This window comes from Diplotaxodon limnothrissa, linkage group LG20 (assembly GCF_057381915.1).
Source record: "Diplotaxodon limnothrissa isolate DT_005_m linkage group LG20, D_limnothrissa_male_GT1.1, whole genome shotgun sequence".
Lineage (NCBI taxonomy): Eukaryota > Metazoa > Chordata > Actinopteri > Cichliformes > Cichlidae > Diplotaxodon > Diplotaxodon limnothrissa.
The window spans coordinates 22,932,714-22,951,111 of NC_140615.1; the positions used below are offsets into that span (position 1 = coordinate 22,932,714).

Consider the following 18,398-nt stretch of genomic DNA (forward strand, 5'->3'; position numbering starts at 1 on the left):
ATAATCATTATTATTAGTTAAACAGAATGTGGTTTTCTATGTGATTATTTTGCCATTGTGGTCTTGTCACTATAGAAGTGATGCTGGACTAATTTTAAAATTGTCCATTTTCTTAAACCTAATTGTAATATTGCCTTTTCAAAGAATTTGTCACGTACTTACATGCATTTTTTTAAATGTTAAAAATGTATTTTTTTTTTTTTTTTTTTTGCCTGTCCCGTTTGGCTCTTTTGCCATCAGAATTGTTGTCTAAAGGCAAAGAAAGATGCCCAACGGATTTACTTTACCAAATTGACCATCCCAGCCTTGCCGTAATGGTCCATTTGACTCACCTTTTATTGTTTATTTTATTTTCACTTGCTGAATACGGGACAGACTTGACTGGGGGAAAGAAGGGGAGAAAGAAAGAGGGAAAGAGAAACAGCTGAGAAGAGGGACGGGGGAGAAGGGCAAAAGACAAAAACCAACAGAATGAGCAGAAAAAGAAAAAAAAGAAGAAAAAAAGAAAAAAAATGCATATATCAATCACCTGGGTCACCTGCTGAGAAAGAAAAAAGAAAACAAGCAGAAGAGAACAAGAGTAATAGAATAAACAACATCACAATGATATATGGGAATATGACAGTAAATACTAAATATTAAACATTATTGTGCAGCACATAAGATCAACAGAACACAGTGTGCTTTGAGGTAGGAGCCAAAAAGGGTGTAGTTTGTGGGTGTGATCACCCGTGTGTACACCTGTGAGCATGGACGCGTTTGTTTTTTTGTTTTTTAAAAGGTTCCTTCATGTAATGATCTGCTAGAGGGTGTAGGGGGGCCACAGCCCCGTCCTCCAGGGCATGAAGCAGATATGGAGGAGATCAAAACTCCAGACATCCAGAGGCCCCCAGAACACAAGAGACCAAGGAAGACCAACAGAGGGGCAGCCGCGCCACTGTCCCAGAAAGAGCTGAGGAGAGTCCCAGATGAGGGCTCACTCAGCAGCCGCGGAGCAGAAGCCAGGGGGGGTTGCAGTGACGCGCCCGTGAGCTCCGCCGGCAGCCAGCCGTGCCTGAGTGACCGAGCCCCAGGCCGAGAGGCCGGGGGCACCCCACCTCCGAAGGGGCCCGAGCGAGCCCCAGGCTCCAGGCCCCGATAAGCGGCCGCCAAGGAGTGAGCCGGTGTGTACCTGGACGCCCATCCCCGGACACAAAGAACCACCAACGCACCGATGTCTGAGGGAGTCCGCCACTGGCAGGGGAAGTGGTGGTAGGGGGAGATAGGCCTCCATACCTTGGAGGGCCTAAGATGTCCCCAGAGAGGTGGCGCCTGACACCCAACCTGACATATAGACACAGAAATACAGGCACACACATATACAAACATCCATTCCCACCCTCATGCTCTCATATACACTTACTCCACACTCAACCAACGTGGAGACAGACATAAAGAGACGCTGTACACACGATCACACTCCCCAAGCGTACTCTAAGCCCCGGGTCTAGGTACCCTTGCCCCTGGAGGGGGGGAACTGCACCCAGACCCAGGTGGTGTTACCCTTTTCCCTGCGGTGGGGGGAGGCAGACCGCCCCGACTCCGCAGCAGCAGGGAGGCCCCACACTCCAGACCGCAGTCGGACAGCCAACTCCTCCTCCTAGCCCCCCCGCTCCAGCAGGTCGCAGAGAAAAATGTATTTCAATAAAGTGTTTGCTTTGTATTTTGGCAATTATTTTACTACTAAAAACCTGCACGTCGTGAGGGAGATTGAACACAAGCTTTGTATATTCTTTCTCCACCCGAATGGTGATGGTGATTTAACTAAAACTGAAATAAGCTCTTAAAAAACTGCTCTCTACATAATGTAGGCGTGACTGTCCTTGTCTGCCTGCAGGTGGCTCTAATGCAAATTCAGCCTGCAGTCACAGTCGACGAGTTCTGCTGTAAACACAACAACCATTACAATGACTGAGTCGGGTTCAAAGTTAAGAATATTTAAGTTTTTAAAGATAATTATTAGCAGCTTGCTTATTACAGTCCTGCTGTTATTTACAATAGCGGCTATCAGGACTCTTTCACTGGACGTTAACGCCGGACTTCAACTCGCACACTGGGAAAAGACGAATAACAAATCGCTCGTCATTGACCACCATCAGAGAGAGGAGCTCCTAGCAAATTTTAAAGGTATTCGGAGTCGTGTTGTAGTGGATGTAGATGGAGGCAGAGACACTTCTGTTTGGTAACAATTTGTCTCCATTTGTCCAGAGGCAATCCGCATCCCCACCGTGTCATTCTCAAATACAGAAAGCAACACCACTGCGCTGCATGAATTTGACAGATTCCTCCGAAAAGGTAAACCTGCCAGTAAAACGTGCTTAAAGTAACTTTCTTTTATATATAATGTGCTCAACGTGGAACTAGCTGATGGCTGTAACTCTAAACGTTAATGTAGTTTTTGTATGTCAAACTTGTATAGCGCTAATAAATGGATAAAGTTAATGTTTGCTGTGCAGATGTACTTTGTTCCGTACACCTTATTCAGAATTAACCTTTCCACGTCTTGCTGAGCCAAGGTATGTCGAAACGCTACACCGAGATGCACGTGGTTCAAAACCCTCAAGTCACATGACCCATGACCCTTTGTCGACCAAGAGCACCTGGCTGCAGCCACTGTGGAGCTAACAGTCTAAAAAAACTCTAAAATTAAGGAATTATTCACTAATGCTTTCCCCCCATATAGATCAAATCCAAATTCCATTTCACAACCGTTCTCCTGCGATCAAAAGAAAGAAATCAGAGCAAATTACCTAAAACTTCCCATTCCTCCAAAAGCTAAGGAGGTCCATTATGAAATACTCTCATTGTTTTCCTATTGATAATAAGTCTTGTTCTTTCTGTAATGGGAATATTGATTCGACAGAACTTTTATTTTACGAATGTATATACTGTAAAGCCCCGTGGGACGATGTGCACTACTGGCTTTTCCCAAAGATTCCAAACTTACTTGAATTTTCTAAAAATGATATTATTTTTGAATCTCAAAGAAAAGAAAATAAACTTGAAAATGTCTTAAATGTGATAATTATTATGGGTTCATTCATAAATGTCGATTTCTGAAAACTAAGCCATTCTTTTTCACTTTTCACGAAGAACTCTGCCTCTTCTTCTCATCTGCAAAGTTTATGGACAAAAAACAAGCTGTGGATCTGCGACAATAGCGGACATCATTTTCAAACCCCCCCTGTGGTCTTTCGCTACTCAAGTTAAACATGATACAAGTCAATTAGATCATTTAAAAATTTTATTGTTTTTTTTTTTTCAGTGTTTCATTTGTTCCTGAGCAAATCAGTTTGGCTCAGATTAAGCTTTATAACTGGACTGTTTTATTTAATACTGAAGTCTTACTTGTAGAGCTGTCAGTGTACTTTAAATTTCACCTGTTATACTGCCTGATGTAAAATATTCTGTTCTTTTTTTAAACAGCTGACTCTGAGTTAAATATAACATTAAAAATATTTAAATTCAAGAGGAAACGTTTTCACTGAGAGCAAAAACAACATGTTAATGCGTGGAGATCCTGACGGCTGCTCCAAATGATCCGATTATATTTTAAATATTTGTTCAATTCTCTTCCAAACCCCAGCTGTCTATTGTAAGGGCCAGTGTCTATTAAAATAAATATAAAAGTGTTCTAACATCTCACCTCTTTCTTATTATTCAGGCATACATGTATACTATTTTTATTAATAGAGAGATTAAGCTTGTGTTTTCATACATGCAGTAATTGTGCTTAACTGCATGAAGCTCTTTAGACATTATGGAACAGATCATACATAAAAGCGAATTTTGCCAGAGTGCTTAAGATACTTTTTGAAAATTATCTTTAAAAAACAAAAAAAGAGAGAAGATCAAAAACATAATGTGTAATTTCCATTGTAAATATTAATCACAGTTAAATTAAGAGGGGATGGCAGTAAAAACTCCGGAACGGTGATGTCATCAAGTATGCTGCTGTTCCAATAGACTATGTGCACCTTAGCATATGCTACTTCCGGTGAGGAAACTCCTGTAGGGCACTTCGTTTCCGGTGTGATATTCGCATCTTGTTTATGTTCGGGTTTTCCAAAAAAAGCCAAGCGGCGATTTACATTTCTCAAGGTGTCTTGGGCATTTACTGAATATATCTGTAGATGATGTTCATCGACTTATTATATTTTTCCCTCGCGCCTCAGAGCAAAAGAGAGAAGGGATTGAAATTTCTCAGTATTTGTATATAGAATTCCCTCGTTTATCGCGGGTGTTGTTCTAAAAATAACCAGCGATAGGTGAAATCTGCGAAGTAGCCAGCTTTATATTTTACAATTTTTTTAAAATGTAAGGCTGTAAAACCCATCACTACACACTTTATACACTTTTCTCAGAAAGGCATGAACAGTTTCACACTTTTCTCTCTTGTTTAAACTCTCAAAGCTCAAACCTTCGTAAAAAAAAAAAAAAAAGTGATCGGGATGCAGAACACAATGTGCTTTAAAAAAAAAAAAGCATGCAAAATTGCACTAAAAGAATCCGCGAAACAGCGACGCTGCAAAAGGTGAACCGCGTTATAGCGAGGGACCACTGTAATTGTAAGTAATAAGTCACAACATACTCTTCGTAAATACTAATATATACAGACCCTTACCTGCAATCAATCATGTATTTTTTTTATATCCTGTGGCTTTTTTTCACGGTTTGTTGACATCCTGTGTAGGTGTGTACTGATATCGACATAACGGGGAAACATCTGGCTTTGACTATTGTTCACCTGTAGTTTGAATGCTGGACATTTGCCTGTTTAAATCATAAGAACTGTCACTATAGAGAGATGTGCTTCTGAATGTGGACAATGTGTCTTCTGCATGCAGTAATGTAGTTCTGCTTGGGTTGAGTGATGTAAACAAACAATCGATCTACGCTTTTCAAACATCAAAATTGATCATTTGATTTTTTTTATGACACAGCAATGGTGAGTGTTACCACCCTCTGCTCTTTGTAACTTAATGTAATCTTTCCGTTTTCGTATTTTGGACATGATTTTTGAGTTCACCTTTGCAGTAGCAATTGACTGCCAAATAAAGCTACCGGAAATGTACAACCCTACATCCGGTCTTAAAACAGGAAGTTAGCATTTTCTTGTGCGCAGGGTCTATTGTAAAATGATCGTGCTGCGTTCTTGCATTTTTGGGAAGTTCGGACTCCCGTGTGCGCCTAAGAAGTCTGGACTCACGTACTTTAGAATTGAGAAACGTCCTTTGTTTTTGTGTTGTGTCCCGTATTGCAATATGTTGGACGTGTTTCTACCTAGTGTGGAAGTCATGGGTTTCAGGTCACTGTTGAGGTCATGTGTTTCCAGTTACTGCAGAGCTCCACAGTGGCTGCAGTGAGACCCTTTGCTTTGTCAATATAAGACAGGCTACAGGCTATCTTGAAGGGCTGCAGTCCCTCAACAATATTCCACCTTGTAGAACATAATTAAATGTGGAAGAAGCGTTGATACAGATGGGCAAACAAAAATAAATAAAAATGTGGGACTGAAAAGCTAAGTGAGAAAAAGAAAAAGAACTTGAAAACAGATGCAGCAAAATGTGTCAACAGTAATACTAGTGTGGGGTGGCTGTAGCTCAGGTGGCAGAGCAGGTCAGCCACTAATCAGAAGGTTGGTGGTTCGATCCCAGGCTGCATGCCAGATATCCTTGGGCAAGATACTAACCCCATGTTTGCCTACTGGTGGTGGTCAGAGGGCCCGGTGGCGCCAGTGTCCGGCAGCCTCGCCTCTGTCAGTGCGCCCCAGGGCACTGATAGAGCTTTACAGCACTGATAGAGCTTTACAGTACACTTTAGGGACTTACTTACTTAGTCCTTAGGGACTTGTTGCTTTTATACAAATGATTTTTTTTACAAATGCAGGCCATTTACCATAGCAGCAGCCAATCTAAAGTCCTTGCAGTCACAAGAGGCGGCTATTGCTAGAACAAGCCAAGAAAAGGGCAGCAAGAGTGGACCTCTTCCTGATGTACTCATGGATTGTTGTTGTTTCATCCTGGATAGTTGTTCTGACACACATTTGTCCGTGGCATCCTTCCTTCCACTTAGCTTAGCCTGAGGTTGCTGAACTTTGGGTGAAACCCTCCATGGCAAGGAACTTCCTTGTCTTGATGTCAGTAGCTTCTATTTCCTCCTTTGGCCAGCTGATTATCTCAGAATGGTATCTCACAATTGGCAGGACGTGTATAATAATGTATAGGGCTGATACTTTATTTATTTTTCTTCCCAGTCCAGGCCTGCCCAAAGGTGTTCTATTTGGTTGGAAGAAGGTCTTCCATCTTGGACTTGCTCATCCATGACTTTATGGGTCTTGCTTTGTGCACTGGTGTGCAGTCATGTTGAAACAGGAAAGGGCCATCTCCCTGTTGGGAGCACAAGTGTTCCTTTCACTTAAACTAGGGGACCGAGCCCAACTCCTGAAAATGCTCCAAACCATAATACCCCCTCCACCAAACTTTACTCTTGGTTTGTGTCAGTCAGACAAGGCAAGGCAAGGCAAGGCAAATTTATTTGTATAGCACAATTCAACAACAAGGTGATTCAAAGTGCTTTACAGAGACATTAGAAACAAAAACAAATAAAAAGCATGATTTAAAATTGATTAAAACAAGCAAACAAACAAACTAACTAAACACACACATTTCACACCTGTTCGCGCGATCTGAACCCTTATCGTAAGGGGAGCTACCAGTCCTTCTGTGGACGAGCTACTTTCTATTTTAAATTCCCTGAATTTAAAATACTCTCTAGACCCAGTCTAGACCCAGTTGGGGAGCTACCCAGAGCTCTAATCCCACACCTGTTCGCGCGATCTGAACCCTTATCGTAAGGGGAGCTACCAGTCCTTCTGTGGACGAGCTACTTTCTATTTTAAATTCCCTGAATTTAAAATACTCTCTAGACCCAGTCTAGACCCAGCTGGGGAGCTACCCAGAGCTCTAAACCCACTTAACAAACAAACAAACAAACAAACAAACAAACAAACAAACAAACAAACAAACAAACAAACAAACAAACAAACAAACAAACAAACAAAACAGTATATAAAATCAAAACAGATAAAATCAGAACAGTAGATAAAATCAGTTTTGAAATTTAAGCTTAACAAACAAACAAAACAGTATATAAAATCAAAACAGATAAAATCAGAAATAGATAAGATCAGTAGTTAGTGTAAGTTTTGAAATTTAAGCTTAAAAGTGTGGATTTGGTGCTTTATTCAAATGCAGCTGAGAATAGGTGAGTCTTCAACCTGGATTTAAATAAACTGAGTGTTTCAGCTGATCTGAGGCTTTCTGGGAGTTTGTTCCAGATATAAGGAGCATAAAAGCTGAATGCAGCTTCTCCATGTCTGGTTCTGACTCTGGGAACTGATAAAAGACCAGATCCAGATGACCTGAGGGATCTGGAAGGTTCATACTGGGTCAGGAGGTCATTGATGTATTTTGGTCCTAAACCATTCAGAGCTTTATAGACCAGCATCAGAACTTTAAAGTCTATCCTCTGACGGACAGGCAGCCAGTGTAAAGATCTCAGAGCTGGACTGATGTGGTCCACTTTTTTGGTCTTAGTGAGGACTCGAGCAGCAGAGTTCTGAATGAGCTGTAGTTGTCTGACTGATTTTTTCAGGTAGACCTGTAAAGATGCTGTTACAGTAATCAAGCCTACTAAAGATGAATGCATGGACTAGTTTTTCCAGGTCCTGTTGAGACATCAGATCTTTTATCCTTGATATATTCTTGAGGTGATAGTAAGCTGACTTTGTTATTGTCTTAATGTGTTTTTCTAAGTTTAGGTCTGCATCCATCACTACACCCAAATTTCTCGCCTGGTTTGTGGTTTTTAGATGTATAGATTGAAGTTCTCTGGTGACCTGTAATCGTTTTTCTTTGGCGCCAAAGACTATTACTTCAGTTTTGTTTTTGTTTAGTTGGAGAAAATTGTGGCACAACCAGTCATTGATTTCCTCAATGCATTTACCAAGAGCCTGTACAGGGCGTCGGTCTCCTGGTGACATTGTGATATATATTTGTGTGTCATCTGCATAGCTGTGGTAGTTTATTTTGTTGTTCTTTATAATCTGGGTGAATAATCTGAGACAAGTACCATTCTCCTGGCAACTGTCAAAGCCAGATTCCGACACATCAAATTCCCCAGGGAGGATATGAAAAGTGGCAGGTTAGTCTTCTTAGACTGTGAAATTTCCATCAGTAATGGGGAACATCTAAAAGCTGATGTGTACCGGAAACCTACACATATGGATCAGTATTTAATGTTTGACTCTCATCATCCACTGGAGCACAAACTGGGTGTCATCAGAACGCTACAACACAGAGCGAACACCATCCCCACAGATTCAGCAGCCAGGGAAGCAGAACAACATCACATCAAGAAGGCTCTGAGTAACCGTGGTTATCCCAGCTTGACTTTTGTCAAAGTTGGGAAGGCGCCTAAAGAAAGCACCAGCTGATCCAGGAGAGAAGGGCAAGCGCTGCCTAAACGAAAACCTGTAGTGATCCCGTACGTGTAAGGAGTACAGTTGAGACACATTTTTTCTAAACACCACGTCTCTGTGGCTTTAAACCCCAAAACACGCTGTGCCAAAAATTGGTCCACCCCAAGGATCGGGTCCCCCGACACAAACAGAGTAACATAGTGTACGCTGCCAGGAGTATTGCCAGCATTTATACATCAGGGAAACCAAACAACCTCTGGTGAAGCGGATGGCACAACACAGAAGAGCCACCTCTTCTGGCCAGGACTCTGCAGTCTATTTACACCTACTGGCCAGTGGACACTCTTTCAATGATGAGGATGTACACATCCTAGACAGGGAGGAACGCTGGTTTGAGTGCGGAGTCAAGGAAGCCATTTATGTGAAAAGGGAAAGACCATCTCTGAATCGCGGAGGGGGCTTAAGAGTACACCTTTCACCATCTTACAATGCTGTGACTGCAGCCATTCCCCAACTCTTTGTGAATGGTATTCATGGCCATTGATCAGTGGTCTTTGATCAGTGGTTGTTGATCAATGGTCATGAGAATTTGCATAATTATGATGAAGGTGACCTCCCAGCCGATTGTTCCTTCCGTGGGCTGGTTTCAGTCATTATGCAAATGTACAGTTTATAAGATTGGGGGAAACCTGCAGTTATCCATGTGACTTCTTCAGTGTCAGCTGAGTGACGAAACATTTCTCCCAATGAAAACGCTACGTCCAGATGAACAGACTCAACTTTTGGAGGCTCAGCGTCTGCTGTTCACATGACTGTGGAATATTTAGTAGCAAGGACATTTCACGACTGAGCTTGCACTGGAATTCACTGAGGTCTTGAGATCAACTCATTCTTTCACAAATCTTTGTAGAAGAAATCTGCATGTCTAGGTGCTTGATTGATTCCATAGCCACAGGTGCATAAAACCTGTGGCCATGGAATTGATTGGAAGACCTGAATTTAATGATTTGGATGGTTGATTTTTTTTACTTTTGGCAATATAGTGTATTTTGATGCCAAGTCATGTAAGGAAAAGAAGCTGACTCTGCCCCAAAACAATTAAAAAACTAATATTTTCAAATAAAAGTCCTTACTTATAAGAATTGCAGATGTTGCTGCTTGGTCTTCACTTGTTTAAGTGGAAAAATCCCAGATTTTTCTGTGTGGGAAAATGCTAGTAAATCACAAGTTTCTGAAATACGCAGACCAACCCATCGGAAACCAATAACAAATCTGGGTTCAAAGTCACATTTATTTCCCCCATTTTAATGCTCACTTTGAACTTTAGGAGGCCATCTTGACCATGTCTAGATACCTGAATGCACTGACTCGGTTGCATGTGATTAGCTGATTAGATATTTGTTTTAATGACTAGCTAAACAGGTGCACCTAGTAAAGTAACCAGTGATTGCATTTGTAAAGCATTTGCTGCAATTTTCATAGCCTCCTCTATCAGTTGTTTTATCTCACTTGTGAAATGAAACTTTCTATAGTTCAATTTTAGCAGATGACAGCTTGCGACAGTTTCTAAAATGTGCAATAGTGATTTTATTTACCATAGATCACCACTTGCTTGAAGCTGGAACAAGTAGATGCTTTTTGTAGTTGAATTTTTACTATAAATAAATCAATAAGTCATAATCATGAAAAAGTTATCATAAATAAGTCATGAAAGATAGGATGAATTTAAGATAACAATTGCTCTTTCAGCTTGTTTTTAAGTTTTTTGTTTTTGTCAGCCTTCCCTACAGTTTTCTCTTCTAGCTTGGTTCATCATGAATTGGTGGCAAACTACAGCCACTTGTTTTGGGTGAAAGGATCACAGCCTGAACTGGTGCCATACATGCTGCTGGCCCACATTGATGTAGTACCTGCTTCAGAGTCAGATGGTTGGGAAGCACCACCATTTTCTGCAAAGGAGATCGATGGCTTCATCTACGGCAGAGGAACCATAGATGACAAAAACAATCTAATGGTGTGAAAACATTACTTTTGTGTGAGCTTACTTTTAAACAGACTTGAGGTATATTTGGCTAAACAGCTGATTTATTTCTTCTAGGGAATACTTCAGGCGCTGGAGTACTTGCTGTTAAAGGGCTATGCTCCACGCAGGGGATTTTACATCGGTCTTGGTCATGATGAAGAAGTATGTTAACAGTTTCACTATGACATTACAAACTTAAGTGGGATTGGAAATATCACATTTTAATGGCTGTGCTCTTCAAAATCTCTTTTTTTAAGATCAGTGGTCTCAATGGAGCGATGAACATAGTGCGTATTCTGAAGCAACGTGGTGTCCAGCTGTTGTTTGTCATGGATGAGTGCCTGACTATACTTGATGGAATCATTCCTGCTATTGAAGGACCTGCTGCTCTGTAAGAACCTGCCTGAACATGTGTTGTGCACTTGTGTTGATCACATCTTATGTGTATGTGTACGATTTATGATTTGCAGAATCGGGTTAAGTGAAAAAGGCCAGGCCGTTATAAAGCTTAGTGTGTCTGTGGCCCCTGGTCACGCCTCGATGCCTCCCAGGGAAACTAGCATTGGGATCTTAGCCACAGCAGTCAAAAGGTGAGAGGAACATTGTTTTTTAAACTATAATGAGTTCTGTTTAGCTTCTCTGTTCATATGTTTCACTGCCTTCCATAATTTTACTACCCCATGTTTAAAAAGCTAGTATAAAAGATTTAACTGTGATCCTGTTTCCTCAGACTAGAGGACAACCCAATGCCGAGGTTATTTGGTTATGGTCCTGAAGGTGACACCTTTGAGCATCTGGCCCACAAGGTAGGGTAATCTAAATACTTCTTTACTAGTAGTATACTCATGTACTCATTCTTTACCAACTACTAATTCTTTGCCTTCAGTTCAGTTTACCACTAAAGTTCATAATGTCGAATTTGTGGCTCTTCTCTCCGCTCCTTAGCAGGTAATAACTGCTAAATATCATTTAAATATAAATTCAAATGTCATGTTTTCTTGTGATTGGTTCCAGTGAAATAGACCAGTTTTTATGTTTCAGGATACTTGAAAGAAAACCAGTATCTAATGCATTTGTAAGGACTACCACAGCAGTCACCTTTTTTAATGCAGGAGTAAAGGTGCAGTGATTATTTTAAATTGAATGTAATTCACAAGAAGTAAGATTTTAAGCCTGTTACTTTTCTTTGTAAAAATTCAATATCTCCCTCCCTCTGCAGATAAATGTTATTCCTTCCCTTGCTGAAGCTTATGTAAATCTACGAATTCACTCAGCGCAGTCGGTACAAGAGGTAGAGTCCTTTTTGAGAATGAATGCCTTACTATGTACACTTTGACATGAATATGAGATGTGTGCTGTCTTTTTTAGGTACTGGACATCATCAAGGATACGGTGGGCGACCAGCGAGTGAAGGTAGAACTTGTTAATGGATTTGACCCTCTACCCATCAGCGGTGCTGATGACAAGGTCTTTGGCTTCCAAATTATTAAGAAAACGGTGCTGGACTTGTTTCCAACAGTTACAGTTGCTCCAGGTAGGGTTCATACAGATTTGTATGGAAGCATTTTAAAGCATCTTTCAGGACATTATAAGTAATTTAATATCATATTTAAATGTGCAGCTATCTGTATTGGAAACACAGACAGTCGACACTTCGTCGACCTGACCAAAAATATTTATCGGTTTTCCCCGGCTTGGTTTAAGCCAGGTGACTTTGAGAGGTGAGAATTCAGCAGCTTTTAATACTGTCAAAATATATTTTCACCAAAAATGTCTGCAGACCTCAATTTAAAATTGAACAAATACAGTAAGAAGAATTCCACGTGCAGTGATTATTTCTCAACTCTAGAAACAGATCATGCAGCATGAATAGAAGAGGGGAATATATAAAATACTTTCTTGTTCCAAGTACCATGAATCCTTTTTTTCCTTTGTTTCTCAGATTCCATGGCATCAATGAAAGGATTTCCACTAAGAACTACGAGGAGATGATTGTTTTTTACTTCAATTTGATCCAGAACTGTGACATTAGGAAGCTCCCTGAGCCCCACAGCTCTGTCCATGAACTCTAAGCAATTGACAACATTGGTGATAAGATAAACACATGAATAGCATACAAAATGCATTGATATTGCACTAAATAACTTTTGCATTATAGAATCAGAAACTACAATTTTGCTCATTTCAAAGTGGGATGTACTTTTATCTTTTATGTGGACTACTGACTCTTTTCAGTGATATGTGAGTAGATAGAGCACTGACCTTTCTGCAGTAAAATCACTGTGAATTGGCTATCTAGAATTTTGCATTCAAGATTAAGTTTTGGTGCTCTATGCAGACTGATGTACTATTTTTTTCTGAACTCTATGGTGGTATGATATGATTCAATTAACCAATTATTATATATGTCTTATTGTGGGACACTGATAGTAGTGCAGTCATAAAGATACATGTTTTTTTGATTTGGACCGCTCATAATGAATGGTACAAATGACAGCACTACCTACAGGGATGCTTAACTTGAATCAAACACTGGACTACATGTTCAAAGAATGCTGTTTTACTGGCTGACTCATTAAAATGATTCCAGATTTGTAAATGTGATTGAATCTGTTCACAATTTTAGATAGGCTTTCTTAACACAACAGTATGAGCAATTTGACAGTTTTTAATAACCGCTCAGGTATTAAAAGGCTGATCGGGTGTTGTCAACCCAAGCCTTGTGTCACCTAGGATTTTCAGCAGCAACTTCACCTACTTCCAAGGTGCATGAAGAGGACAAGGAACTAACAACGTAGGAACTCCAGCAACACTTAAAAGTAAAGTGGAACAACTTTATTAACTGACCAACGTTCATCCTCAGATGAATAATGTAATGTAATTATAATCATATTTTATTTCATACGTTGCAAAACCTGGACTGGTTCACATAAGGATTAGACTCTGAAAGCCAAACCTCAAAAGAAAAAAATTCAGATGAAGATCATGCATTTATGTTTAAAATGATCAAAACTGACCAAATGTGACATGACATTATAGTGACCCAAATGGTAATAAAAATAAGCTGAAAACCAAAACTCAGAACAAATAGTCCAGAGTCTCTACGGCCTGTCACAGCACTTACAACTGTCTCGAAAGACTAAATTAGCTGGGCAGTTTTGGATCCACGTGATGCCATTGGCACAGCTGTAAAAAGAACCTGGAGCGTCAGGTTTGGCATAGAGCCCACCAATTTTTGTAGCACAGAAGTTGTCAGTGGTTGTAGTAGTGATTGATGGTCTGGGATGAGGCAAAATGTGATCCTTATTTGTTGATGTCTCCTGATTCAGGTTTGTGTGAGCAGTTGGAAGTGGAGGAAGATCTGTAGAAACAATAGCTATAAAGTTATACTACTACTACTACTAACAACAATAATAATAATAATACTTATTATTATCATCATAAATTATTATTATTACTTATCAGTAAGTGAAATTAAATTAAAGAAGTTAACTTTTAGTTAATATAATATAAAAAAATATCCTACATAAAACCACGGCTATATTAGGGTGCGCAAATTAATAGTCAGTTAATAAATTAAACATTTGCTAGTGTGCATGTTAGTAGCATACAAGCTCTTTATTAGTCAAAGTTGTTAATAATGCCAACAATAAAATTCTTCGCAAAACCTTTTTTTTTTAACAATTAGGCCAATAATTTTCCTAAATTACGAAATTTTCCTAAAACATTTGTAATTACTGCTTGCTAATTAGTAAGCAAGGTGTTGTACATGGATGTAGGGGCCTATAGTCAATACTCTTTGATAGCCCTAATAACTGCAGTTGTTTCTTATGAACTGCAAATGTTAATAATGTTCAGATAACCTCCTATTAAATGATGGTCTCTTAAAATGTGCTTCCATTTGCTCCTTGTTCTAAAGTGAGGTGTAAGTCACCAGAAATTTGACACTTGGCACACATGGGCTCCGTACGAGTTCTTCCTCTTTACACTTCCCTGTTGCAATTTATATGTCCTTTTCTCAGGTGTTTCAATAAACCTTAATCAAATTTGGAGTTATACACACATTTTATTTGAATATTTTTTAATGGACAACTTAAGACATTTTAAAATGGTATTAAAATATTTTTACATGTTTTTTCCTTATCTTTATTTTTATTTTTTAAATGTTTAGAACAGATCTCCTCCTTAAACTTTCTGTTTATTTCAGCTGACCAGCTTTCGGTTTGCAAAAGGCCAGAAAGCTATTCAACAGTGTCTCTCTGTTTCATATTATATAGATCCTGTCTGGGTTAATAAGTGTCAGTGTAATAGTAGCTTTCGAGCATTTGCTGTGAGTGAAAATTCAAATCCTGAGTTCAAAGATTTAACCAGTATTCATCTGGATACATTGAACACTTGTTTTGTGTTTTATTTAATAAAAATAGATCATCCTCAAGTGCTTTTATGACAAATTGACCAGTCTTTTATTGCTAAAGAGCAAATAATGTTAGGATTGTCACTGATGTGCTGAAGCCTTCTTACGTATTTCATTTAACAAACATTAGGAAGCTATGATAGAATACAGATATCCCAAATAAGGCATTAACAGCCTTTATATTGACTAATTGGAAAATATGCATACTAATAAGTAACTGGCTAGCTGTCCAAAAGTTGATTCTGTTCATCTGGACGTAGCGTTTTGTGGGAGAAACGTTTCGTCACTCATCCAAGTGACTTCTTCAGTTTCAGCAGACTGCAGGTTTCCCCAAATCCAAAACTGGCTAGCTCAAAACAAACATAAAATGCTAATGTAGGAATTTTATTACCTGGAAACAAAAGAGAGCGAAGAGAACCGATGAGGGGGTATTGTCCCTGTCCACAGAACTGTCCATTAAAGTCGTCTAGATCCAGAGCCCAGACAAAGGCTCCTCCAAAAGTGTTGTTTTTTAGGTAACGGACCTGAAGCAGTAACAATCGAAACAACTTAATAACAGTATGCACATTTTAATGTGATATGTTGTTTTAGTACTAATGTTATCTGGCAAAGAAAAACTGAGCAACATCCAGATGCACATGTCTACCTTAGTCATAAAACTTTCTTTATTGTCATATCCAACCCACTCGTTTTGTTTGGTGGCATATGGGACTTTCTGGTCCTCAATCAAGTGGACACTGGCCCCTTGAAGAAAGGTGCAAATCTGAAAACAGATAAAAAATGCATTCTGTGTGGTAACTTGACATATTAACATTGATCTGCTACTAAGACATAGAAACTGACTTAAAATGAACATATTAATATGAGAGTGGGGATTTCTTTTTACCTCATAATAAGACCAAATGCCGGGCTCCCTTGTAAATGTGCCAGCAGCAGCAGGGCTGCTGGCAGGGGCTCCAACTTGACTGGATTGAGTAGAAAGACGAAACGTGCGTCCGTATGTAGCAAAGCCCATATTTAACTTTTGTACAGGTGTTCCCTTTTCTGCCCAGTACCTCATAGCAAAATCCTAAAATGTAAACATATGTAAGTTATATTGTCATTAATACTAGTATTATCAGGTTCAGTGACTCATTGACTTTATAAATAATTTGTGATTTAAATTCTCAAGTGTTAGAATTAGAGAAGGGTGTAAAAATGGTGACAATCAATGTCAATCCATCGACAGTTGGTTGAGAACTGTGTGGAAAAGTGGAGCGTGGCTGGGAGCAATTGCAGTCTAAAACAAAGCACTCAGAGAGCACAACTGTCCCTGAAGGGCAAGGGCTATACTAAAAGTTTGGTGTTTTATGTTTCACTGGTATTGTTATCCCCAATAATGATATCTGCATTGTTTTCATAGTCATTTCTGCACTATATTAATATTTTTGTGTCATTGTGAAGTCATATAATGTTATATCAAAAATTTTTCTAAAGAGCTCAGAAAAAGAAAGCGCTTATGTTCCCCTTTGACAAATATATTGCTTCAAAATTTGGAGATGATTTGATCGAAATGAAAGCTTTTTCCTAATACATACTAAAAGGGTGTATTTTTCATCTTTATTCATATGATTGGATCAGAATTAGCTGAAATCTTTGTGATTTACATGCAAATCTACATGCTTGAGATTTGAACATTTTTAACATATTTTCAGTCATTGTGTAATTTTGAGAAATATTATAGTGTCATAGTGATGTTGTAGTGTCTTGTGCAGCTCTCTCCATACCCTTTTATATGATATATAACTCAATATGGTTGTTTGAATTTATTTCATAAAGGTCAAAGGTTTGGCCAACCTAGGTACACATGCTCCCCAAGACCTAGTATATTGTTGTGAAGTCTGAACATGACCCATAAAAAAATTGTGTATGTAAAGTTTTTACTAGTTTTCACATTGACCTGATTTTCATGAAAATTAAATGACCTTAGATCAGCTTGTTGGTATCTATCATTTCATAAAATTTGAAACACTAGACCGCTAACAAACAGACAAAGAAACAAACGGAATGGATTACATAATCCCTCTTTTTCAGGGAGAAAAATGAACCCATCTACTCACAGTATTTAAGTAAACGTGGTCCCCAATATCTTGGGATCCTTTGTATAAGGGGCTGTTATGTCCTGTGACACTCTCCCAGGTACCATGAAAGTCATATGTCATCACATTAATAAAATCGACATACCTGATAAAGTGCATGAGAGGTCAAGGTCAGCAAAACAGGTTTTGCAGGGCATGCAATGTGATATTACTAATAAGCTTACTTTGACATCTCTGAGACTTCATAACCGGCATCAATGGTTCCTTTACCAGCAGACACAGCAGCAGAAATCATTAACCTGGGCTGTCCTGTTGATGTTCCCTCTGCCTCAAAGGCCTGTAGTAGCTCCTATAAACCACAGAAAAGAAAGGTAACTTCGTGGTTCATGCCAATCATCAGTAACTCCAAATCTGACCTTGCATAACACTGTGAATCTCTGCTTGTCTTCCAGAGGGCTTCCTCTTGCTGCAGGGTATTCCCAGTCTAGGTCTAGTCCATCAAAACCAAATTTTCTCAGTAGTTTGATAGAAGATTGTATAAATGTATTTCTTTTGGCTTGCGTTGACACCATAGTAGTGAACCTATGAAACCGATTGGCAAAAGAAAGGCACAATTAAAAAGATCTGTATAAAGAGAAAATTTATGATTCATTATTGTTTTATGCTTAGTGTCACACTTTTGCGTTCCGAAGTTCCAGCCTCCAACTGCCAGCAGGGTTTTAAGATTTGGATTCCTGTGGGAATGTAAAGATACAGCAGCAAAGATTATTTTTTCTCAACATTTTGTAAGTGATATGAGGAGAAAATAGACTAACCTTTGTTTGAGTCCATTAAAGGATCTATAGAGTTCCTCATCATTCCATTCTATGGTCACTAATTCATTTGCCTCATTAATACCAGAAAAGGCATAGATTAGGTGCGTACAAAGGTTTGGATCAATATTTGAAGGCATAAACCTCCCATTGCCAGGTCTGTATTGGGACCAGTTTGTGAAGTAACACACAAGTCTGGAGGATGAGACTGAATATGAAAGAACATTTTTCAATCTCTTTAAAACATTATATGACTGTCCAATATAAAAGGGTTGGTACAATTTATGAACTCACCCAGACTGCCAAAGGCGAGACAGAGACCTTAACAGTTGCATTTTTTTGTTACATACAAATAGTTAAATATAAAATTTGCATTTGCAAAATCTGTATTTCAATTTCCCTTACCTGAGATCACAATTAGGATGCGCATGATAGCTGAGGTCAGACTGGTAATGTAATAAAACAGTGCAGTAAAGAAAAAGAAAAAAGCAGAATCTATGATAATCATTAACTCAAAGTAAACCAAATGTCCTAAATTTAAGGACATTCT

The 18,398-nt window shown here is 39.1% G+C and overlaps 2 protein-coding genes across 2 annotated transcripts; one reads left to right on the forward strand and one right to left on the reverse strand.

Annotated features, from left to right (window-relative positions):
* Positions 1-1,893: 1,893 nt before the first annotated feature.
* Positions 1,894-13,130, forward strand: LOC146610917 (N-fatty-acyl-amino acid synthase/hydrolase PM20D1.2-like). Its single transcript, XM_085345130.1, has 13 exons — positions 1,894-2,166; positions 2,248-2,334; positions 10,300-10,535; positions 10,620-10,706; positions 10,802-10,935; positions 11,015-11,134; positions 11,275-11,350; positions 11,431-11,492; positions 11,586-11,664; positions 11,764-11,835; positions 11,913-12,078; positions 12,166-12,265; positions 12,487-13,130. The coding sequence occupies exons 1-13, from the start codon at positions 1,947-1,949 to the stop codon at positions 12,614-12,616; spliced, it is 1,569 nt and encodes a 522-aa protein (XP_085201256.1). The 5' UTR covers positions 1,894-1,946; the 3' UTR covers positions 12,617-13,130.
* Positions 13,082-18,308, reverse strand: LOC146610918 (chitotriosidase-1-like). Its single transcript, XM_085345132.1, has 11 exons — positions 18,254-18,308; positions 18,143-18,169; positions 17,852-18,056; positions 17,714-17,770; positions 17,453-17,618; positions 17,261-17,385; positions 17,058-17,181; positions 15,845-16,027; positions 15,605-15,721; positions 15,350-15,482; positions 13,082-13,905 (listed from the first exon to the last, which is right to left on the reverse strand). The coding sequence occupies exons 1-11, from the start codon at positions 18,276-18,278 to the stop codon at positions 13,646-13,648; spliced, it is 1,422 nt and encodes a 473-aa protein (XP_085201258.1). The 5' UTR covers positions 18,279-18,308; the 3' UTR covers positions 13,082-13,645.
* Positions 18,309-18,398: the final 90 nt, after the last annotated feature.